Source organism: Seriola lalandi, unplaced genomic scaffold, assembly GCF_002814215.2.
Source record: "Seriola lalandi dorsalis isolate HSWRI2012SDOR001 ecotype SW California unplaced genomic scaffold, Sedor1 jcf7180002054613, whole genome shotgun sequence".
Taxonomy (NCBI): domain Eukaryota; kingdom Metazoa; phylum Chordata; class Actinopteri; order Carangiformes; family Carangidae; genus Seriola; species Seriola lalandi.
This window is the reverse complement of record NW_019525166.1, coordinates 196,680-205,695: the sequence shown is the minus strand read 5'-3', so window position 1 is coordinate 205,695 and position 9,016 is coordinate 196,680. Positions and strand designations below refer to the sequence as shown.

The following is a 9,016-nucleotide window of genomic DNA, read 5'->3' as shown; positions in this document are numbered from 1 at the left end:
CAAAAAGACAGCTATTGCCATTTACGTATTTCTTTTTTTGAGGCAGTGATGAAGTTTGGTCATGGTTAAGACAGCAAACATTTAAAATGAAAACAAATACCAAATTTAAACATGGACTTAAGATAAGGCCATGGATGCTCCGGGGAAGAATCTTCTGCCTAATCTTTGTCTAATGTAGACATCTTTGGACCATTGCCAAGAGCTGTTCAAACATGCAGCAAGTACAACATGACTGACAGATTTGATTTTCTCCTGTGATGAACACGGTGCATGGTCTATCACATTTTCAAAATAAAAGACAGTTTATTCCACTGATTAAAAGTCATGTTTCAAAGTAATGAGTACTTCATAGAAATATAGTGGAGTCAGAAGTAAAATATTTGTCTTTTAAGTGTGGTGGAGTAATAGTCAAAAGTTTCTAAAAAAAAAAAAAAAAAAAAAAAACTCATATGAAGTACAGATACTCTAAAATTATACTAGTACAGTTCTCAAGTAAATGTTCTTTGTTCCTGTCCACCCCTGACAGTGATGCGTCATTTTAATCTTGATTTCCTGACAGAGAACCAACCTTTGAAAGAGTGTGTTCAGCCTACACATATCTGTGTCCCCACAACTCCAGGGAACATCATGATGTTGCACAATTCCTAGTTAGGATGCGGTGATGTGTGATGATGTGGTGTCATGTTCATTTTATCCATCCATGTGTTAATTCCTCAGAAGAAGAGTGGACCAAGCTACTGGAGCTCTCCCCTCTGTTCCAGCTGCTGAAGGTGGTGGAGCTACAGCTGAAGGGCTTGGCCTGTGGGGCGGGGCTTCTTAGTGGAGAGCTCATGGGTAGGTCAGATGGAGTTGGCGTTGCTTATTCTTGACTAGGTAATTAGCTTAAATACACTACCTGAATGCACATGTTCACATATATACAGAGTAGTACATGCACAGACACATTCAACACGTCGTCAGCATAATCATCAGGTATTCATAGACAATCAAGTTTGCTTTTCTCCGCAAATCAAACCTACCTGAAGAAAACTTGAATAAAGGCTTGATTTCTCTAAAAGTGTATTTTTATATTTATGAGTACTGAATAAGGGACCCATTATGTGATAGTATACTTTTGTGAAAAGGACATATCACAACCTAGAGTAGAGTGTATTCTTTAGATTTCAGCACTGTCTGCGTGTTTTTTCAGCAGCTGCTATTCTCTCACTCTGCAGAATTTTTATGAGGCCCAGGAGATAGAGGTTTGCTGAACCTCAAGTGTTGAGACATATGCTAGTTTGTTTGGCTTCAGCAACTAATTAACTTTCATCAGGTCTGTCTTACTGAGGCTCTGCCAAATGATTGATTCCTGGGGTGACTATGAAGAAATCACTTACAGTTCCTGGGAATGATTGTGCTCTGTGTTTTATCTAGACGGAGGCAAGAGTTTTGTAGATGTCCTTGATGCTCAGTGGGAATGTGAAGGAGAGCTGATTCCTTTGGACCCATCAGTCCTTAACCCCAGAGAGTTCCTGGTCTACCAGCATGGACTATTCCTGATGCACACATTGCATAATATGAACCTGGTTGGTGCCAAAGTTTATCTCTTTAAACCTTGTTGCCTATTTTGAGGCTTTGAGTGGCTTGACCCCAGGCTATCTTTCAAATGTTAATTGTTTCTCTGTATAGGCTGAAGTAATCAGGCAGGAAACTACCACTGTATCCCAAAAGACCAAACATACCTGGCCATTCAGGCTGATATCATCCTTTCTCATCTTGGAATAAATACCTTTACCTTCATTCTTTTTATTGTGTTTTCTTGATGTCTTTTCCAGTTACAAACACATTTATTTATTAATTATCCTTGTTATTTCAGGATCTAGATATATTTACCTGCATATATTATTTTTTCAGTTTTACTGTGAGCTAATGTTCAGTTGGCATATTTTAGTAAAAAAAAGGCTTAGATTGTTGTTTTTCCAACAGACTCCAGCCATTTCACTTCAGATAGCTGCCAGTCTCCCAAACAACAACTACTTGAACAACGCCTTCAGAAATTCCTTCTTTTATCAGGTAAACTTCCTTGTCTGTGAAAGTGTAATTTCTTTGTTTTTCAGTACCAGTGCAATTGTTCAGTTGTTAAATTGCTGTTTGCCTTAGTATCAATAAGATAGAGTGCTTGTGTAAATTACTATTAAAGATATAAGTGGTTAACTTAAAACAAGACCAATAAAACAGAGAATGTGTATTAAATGAAAATACCTTAGAGGTGAATGTAATAAAATACAGTGCTCCTCAAAGAATTTGTCCAAATTTGAAACAGCTTTGTAAAGGTTGTGAAATAGTGCAGGTTCACTTGAGGCCGTCAGATCCCAGGATTTGCCACTCCCGCTGAGGTCTGCGCTCCGCTGTCTTTGATATCCCTGTTACCTTTGTGACTGTGGTGCAAACAATTCCTTCTCTCTGCATATGCTGGCCTTACTTGGATAAAGTTTTGTGGTTGATAGACACCTGTACAGCTGTAATACTGTCAGTGGTGGAAAGTAACAATTATATTATTATTATTATTATTATTATATATAGTATTACATTTAAGTATTTTCAAACATCAACACATAACTCAAAAGGGGGAAGCAGCTAAGATGATAAATTTGTCATGTTCCCGCTCTTGGTCAGTAAGGTTTTCCTTCACAGTTTATGCACAACGATGTTCAGATATCGGTTAGACTTAAAGGAACCAAAAACCTGCCATATTGGTGAGCTGACGTTTCCATTTGGTTAACAATTTTGTCACCACCTTCACTGGCTGCAATCATTTTCTCACTCCAAGCTTATTTCGTTGTTGGTGCAGCCGAACAGCACACATTTTGAAGGACTGGCTGTTTGTCAATCGTAGAATGCTCCATTATCAAGGGATGTGATAGGCTGTTTATGAGCCAGGGAGGGACTATTGCACTTTCTATTGAACAATTTTCATTTAGCTATTGATGAAGTGTCTATCACTGGTACACATCGCTATGGTTTTATCGCCTAGGCCTAGTTACTAGTTACTTTACAAATTAGTATATTGTATACAATACAAAACTGAATCTTTAGCTTATAAAATACAACACAAAGTTTTAGATTAAACTACTCAACAGCATGTTAGATGACATTCTGCTTTATAATCAATACCCTTATATTTTATATTGTAGCAATATTTTGCTGTTAGTAGTTCTCTATTTTTACTTGAGTAATATTTTAGATGCAGGACTTTTAATTGCACGAGAGTATTTTTAATATGTTGTTCTGCTAATGTAAGGCTAATGGATCTGAATAAACAGTACTTTCACCACTGAATACTGTGATGATAACTGTAAATGAGACTTTGTGTGACATTGACAATAAGAGAGATGATGAAGAACAATAAAAAACAATGTCAAAAACACTGCAGAGAAAGCTGTTAAGGGAGAAAATGAGCGAATAATACGAAATGCAGCAGAAAGTAGGAAATAATTGAACAAATCCCAAGGGCCATCTACACTCTACATTACCTGCAGATCAACATAAAACAGCTCAGTCAACACAACAACAATAGCTTGATGTGTCCATCTGCTGTTTATATCTTTTCGGAGCCCCCACTAATTTTACTTTATCGAACATCATCTCCGGACCTGTTGATCTGTGGACACAAAAGATTCTGTCTCTGCTCACTCCCCCCTCTGTTCACAGGGGAGAGAGGTCGGACTAAGAGACCCCTCAAATCAGTAAATAACCAGCATCGTGCATGAGCTCAGAGTTATAAAGCTTGTTTCTGCAGTAGGTTTTGCAATTTCAGAGTTCAGGGAGAATCCACATTTCCTAAGTGAAGGAGGAAACCAGCTGCAGACTGTGGGCAACAATGTCATGCCATGGCCAGGAAAACACAGACTTTAATTAAGAGTTTGCAATATTTGAAGTATATCCCTTTTTCATATTAGTGCTTATAGTACAGCATATCGATCATTTAATGGGCACTTACAACTCCAACTTCCAGTAACCACTAGCTGCTAGCCACTTCCTTTTCACTTACCAGCCATTTCCTCGTGTATATTCCAGTTAATCGTAAAACAAAAGCTTATATGGAATCATTTAATTGCCTTCCAAATAGCAAGACATACAACATTGTATTATGCATATAATGCAACGTGGCGCCATGCATGCTTTTAAGCGGTGGATTGTGCATGTTTGTACATCTGCAGTGTGTTACTCAGAGTAACTCTCACATGCATGTGAATGACTGCTCTGTTGCCAGGAGGCAGAGGAGACGCTCTTTGTCCGACGCCAGAGGCTCCACTCTGTTGGAGGCTTCTCTCTGCTGCTGCTCCACTGTCTGTCCCATGTCAAAATTAAAGACATGAGCACTGATTCCAGTCCTGCCTTCCAGAGGCTTTTCTTCAAGGTACAGACAAACACTCAAAGGATTTGTTTTGGAAAATATTGAATTTTGATCTCAAATTTAGCTTCAAATAAAGCTGAACTTTAAAATTCCAGAGGTTTTTTTTATGGGTTTACAATCAGTTGGCTGACTTTTACCAGTTTTACATTAATTCAAATGCTGCTGTTTTGCTTAATTTTATATTACAGGTACTGCAGGCATGTCTGGGGGAGCTGTTTCAGGCCAGACTGGGTATGCCTACCTCTGGACAGGAAGCCAATTTGTTTTCAGGAGACTTACATGGGATTCTGTCAGACTCTCGTGCTGCCTCCTTGCTTTACAGGCTTCACAAACCAAGCAGAGGATTGCTGTCTGAAGATGTAAGAACAGAATATTTCCACTGACTAGGATCATTTGCTATAGCATGGCTTATTCTTCTTTATTTTATCTATCTGTCAGTATTGTGCAAGAGTTGCAGCAGGACATTTATGAGTTAGAGAGTAACCAGAGCTGTTTTCTTGTGTCTGTTTTTGATTATGGGAGCAGGAAGTTGAAGAACTCCAGAAGAAGCACAAAGAAATGTCTCTGTTCTCCCATCTTGAATGGCTTTTGAGGGACAAAAGCTCTACAGAGAAAGGCGGAGACCAGATTGGATAAACAAATGTACAGACCGCCCTCTTTGACAAAATCCTGAGTTTTTCATAATAATCTAGCAGTTCAAGGGAGTCATGCAAATGGAAGAATAGCAATGAAAGTATGTTTGCATTATGTTGCATCCCAACTTTTTTGTTTCTTAAGATCTTGTAATCACTGATCACAAAAAACGAATCATGTTAAAGGGTTTTATTCTTATTTTTTATTTTTCAAAACAATTATTCAACTGAAAAAAATGACTTTATACAAATCATACATGTTGCTGTGTTGCTTTTGAGACCACAAGAATTTTAATGGCAATCCTGGGGTCTTTTTGTGGGTAGCTACACAGACCAACATATGTGTACAATCTGTGTGTGCATGTGGACACATTTAGACATCTGTTTCTTTTTAAGCGTGAAGGAGGGGCGGTCCAAAGTAACAGCAGCTTTGCAGACATTCCAACACTTCTGATGGCAAAAACTGGTGCTTTTAATCTTGTCATTCACTTCATCCGAGTGGCTTGGAGAGCGATGACAATGATGATCAAAATTATTCCACAGACAAGCCCGATGACATTTAGGATCTTGGCTGTCCTTGAAGCATCCTCAGCTATTGCTGATTCTCCAATAGCATTAGCATTTTGTGCCTTTAAAAAGCAATGATCAAAATTAGTTTTTCAAATTCAGATTCACTCTTAAAATGTTCTTAGAAATAAAAATGTTTTGTGTCATTTTTATTTGAGTATAAAGCAGCAAAAGAAGATTATAAAAAGTTTGATATTGAGGGAAAGTTACTTACCCTGCAGGAGCAGACAATAGCAGCAATTCCTAGAGGCAGACAACAGCATAAAGTGTTGAAGATGGACCATCCAAGATAGGACGGAGCGACAGAACGGGTTTGACCTCCTTCCATGGTGGGTCTTTTTCTCACTTTAAGCGAATGGGAGTTATGCTTTGTTGGGTAATGTCTGGATCCAATGGCTGGTGAGGGTTGTCGTCTATACTTATATCCTTTGTGGGTGTGGTTTGAGTTGGGTTGTATAAGTCCAGCAGCTATGTAACTGACTAGTGGATTTATATCCAGCAAATGGGCTTTTGATGTGTTGCTTGTGAGTTGGACTCTGCTGGGAGGAGTATATATACATGGGGAGACATTTACAGCTTTGGAGAGCCTCATTCCTGGCTGATGGCTGTGTTTTACATTCAGTTTAACACATGGTAACTAAGTTCATTCTGCCTGGATCATTTAAAACTTTAAACAGTAGATACACTTTAGTTAGTGAGTTCAATAACATTAATTATGTTTTTTATTGTGTCATGCACATACAAGTATCAAACCCAAATTGATTTATAAGATACGAAAATACTGTTGTCGTACTGAAAACTTCTTAAATGTAAAAAATGACATTTGACTAAAATGTGCACCCCTAAAATCATCACGTCATCTACAATCTCATCAACTACGCAATAAAAAAAGTTCATTTCTGCCCAGGGAGATCTGAAAACCAGCCTGTTTCAGTAGATAATGCTTATGTACCAGAATGTAACACTGTTGTTTTTCATGAGACAATGTGTTTGAATTTTAGTTCGTAGGCTACCAAACATCAGTAGATCATCGTTGTTCCTCACACATAAGCATCGTGAATATTACACCGACTAAAATTAGCTGCACTCCCACTGCCTGAAATGTACTGTATTAGCCTCCACTTGTAGCTCCATTCAGGAATAATTATCCTTATTATTATTATACTTATATGATGTGATGTCATAATATTACTGTAGCAGTCCTTTTATGTGTAAATAACCACTTTTGATCTGTGTTAATTCAGTGTCTTGATAAGCCTCATTGTTTTTGTTATCTGATGACTTTTCTTTTGGCTTTGAATTTAAGATCATTTTTTCCCTATTTAATTTTCTCCAAAGCTAGTAATTACTCCACAGCACAATATCACCATCAGTGCTAATTAAGTTCAGTCTTTTCTCAATTGAGTTTCTCACTGACCACAAAATAAATTCACAAGATTCTCAGCAAAAGTCAAGAATGATTTGATAGATAAGTTATTCTGAAAAATTAATGATTGAGTGCATTACAATAGGCACCTGGTGGTGGACACTACAGCAGCTTTCTTCTGAGGGAGCACAGATGACGCACAGTGCACCTGCTGTAACTGGTTAATGGTAGTGGAACCTTCATCACAACTTTTATAACTTTTCAGTTGTGGTGCAACCAAATCATATGTGCAAGGTAATATCTGAACCACAAATAGTGGGCTCCAGCAGTTAAGATCACCCTTTTTAGTCCCACACTGCAGAAATTTTCACACACCACATTTGCAGCAGACCGTTGCTTAAGGAGCTGCTCAGTGCTGTCAAAGTGTCCTGAATGTGTCGGGAGATGTTCTGCAGCAGGGATGATAGCTTATCCATCATTCTCCTGTCGCCCACTACCTCCACTGGGTCGTGGGGACATCCTACAACAGAGCTGGCCTTCTTATTCAGTCTGTTCAGTCTTTTCCTTTCAGCAGTGGAGATGCTGCTGCCCAAGCAGACCACAACATAGAAAATGGCTGATGCCACCACAGAGTCATAAAAAGGTCTTCAAGAGGAGACCTGAGTCTCCAGAGCAGATAGAGTCTGCTCTGTCCGTTTTTCCTGTATGTGTTTACATTCTGGGGGCTTCCGGTCTTCGGCGTGGCTACACTGACCGTAACACAGCGATGGTCATTCACCTCAAGGTGAATGACCATCAATTTCTGTAATGCATTTGATTCCGAGGGTGCTCCTTGCTTTTCCCATTTTACACTTTGTGGTCCGACTCCAGTAGTTTAGAAATAATAATAAATAATAATTAATTTAGCGACTTTATTATTAATTTGTTTATCGGTTAAAAAGTTTACATTTGTTCAATATATTTCAAGCCACTTTCTTCTCTCTGAGTCAAACTCTGGTTCAAAGATGTTATGCTGGACTTACTGTAATTTTGTTGAAGTGTTCCGCATATTATAAAACCACATTGGCTGATAAAGACAGCTAAAAGGACACCGCGTGTCACCAGTATATGTCTGTCAAACTGTCATGTTTACTGTACTGGTTTAAAAAAGTTTTACAAACAGGATAGCCTAACTAGAGGCAATTTTTTTTTAACTTCCAGTGCAGTTTTGAAGTAGAATTTGTCTTTCGAGATAACCTCAGAAGAAAGATTGGAGCCATGAGCAGATTTATTGTGCAAAGGCAGATAAAGAGTATTTAATCAATGGCAGCACTGTGCAGCCAGTATATGTGATCCTCTGAGGCATGACACTGTGGCATCAACAGCAGTTCGAGTCTGGCCACAGAAAATCCCCTCCCTGTGAGCAGTCACTGAAATTCATTAATTCAGCTAATCTATCTAAGTGTCTGTGATCCCTCTCAACCTTCGAAATCTTACTTCCTGGAAAACTTTCCATCCCGCTATTTAAAGACCTTGAAAGCCTGTCACTGTGGAATGTGTGAGATCTAAGCACAGTAGTCTTTCAATTAATCTGTTAACAAACATTCACACTGCTGGTGTGATTAACATTACGTTAAACATAGTATTTCAACAAAACCAAAGTGAATGGCAAGTGAGGACGCTCAGCGTTGTGCCGCTGGAATATTTTTATCCTCATTTGCTTTGTACAAGTGATGACAAACAGCCTCACTGTCTGTGGTTGTTGTTGACTGGAAGCTGGGGCTCTGGAGGGATGAGGTCAACGCTCTCATTCTTTATTGAAACACTTGAAACCCGATGTTCCCCCACTTTATTTTCCCGCCTGTGTGGTCGTGAGAGCTTGCATTTTTCACACCAGAAATAACTTAGTACAATGTCTGTCCTTATGCAGTTGAAAACAATACTGCATCAGAAAGTTAGATCTGTTCATATAATTTGAATGTAATATGTAGTTGATATACCAGACAAATAACTCAAGTTTATGATTTAAAAGAAAAAGGTGGCAAAAAACAAATGAGTTTCACTCGAAGATGAAAA

General features: G+C 38.5%; 1 protein-coding gene across 5 annotated transcripts in view; it reads left to right on the top strand.

Annotated features, from left to right (window-relative positions):
* The window catches only part of LOC111665042 (uncharacterized), a 25,058-nt gene extending 19,583 nt beyond the window's left edge, over positions 1-5,475 (top strand). For all 5 annotated transcript variants that reach the window (XM_087177589.1, XM_087177591.1, XM_087177590.1 and 2 more), the window contains 6 exons: positions 718-834; positions 1,414-1,565; positions 1,966-2,052; positions 4,253-4,399; positions 4,585-4,755; positions 4,922-5,475. In XM_087177589.1, the coding sequence (XP_087033715.1) occupies positions 718-834; positions 1,414-1,565; positions 1,966-2,052; positions 4,253-4,399; positions 4,585-4,755; positions 4,922-5,032 (785 nt within the window). In that variant the 3' untranslated portion in view covers positions 5,033-5,475. The remainder of the gene's footprint in view (positions 1-717; positions 835-1,413; positions 1,566-1,965; positions 2,053-4,252; positions 4,400-4,584; positions 4,756-4,921) is intronic.
* The last annotated feature ends 3,541 nt before the right edge of the window (positions 5,476-9,016 follow it).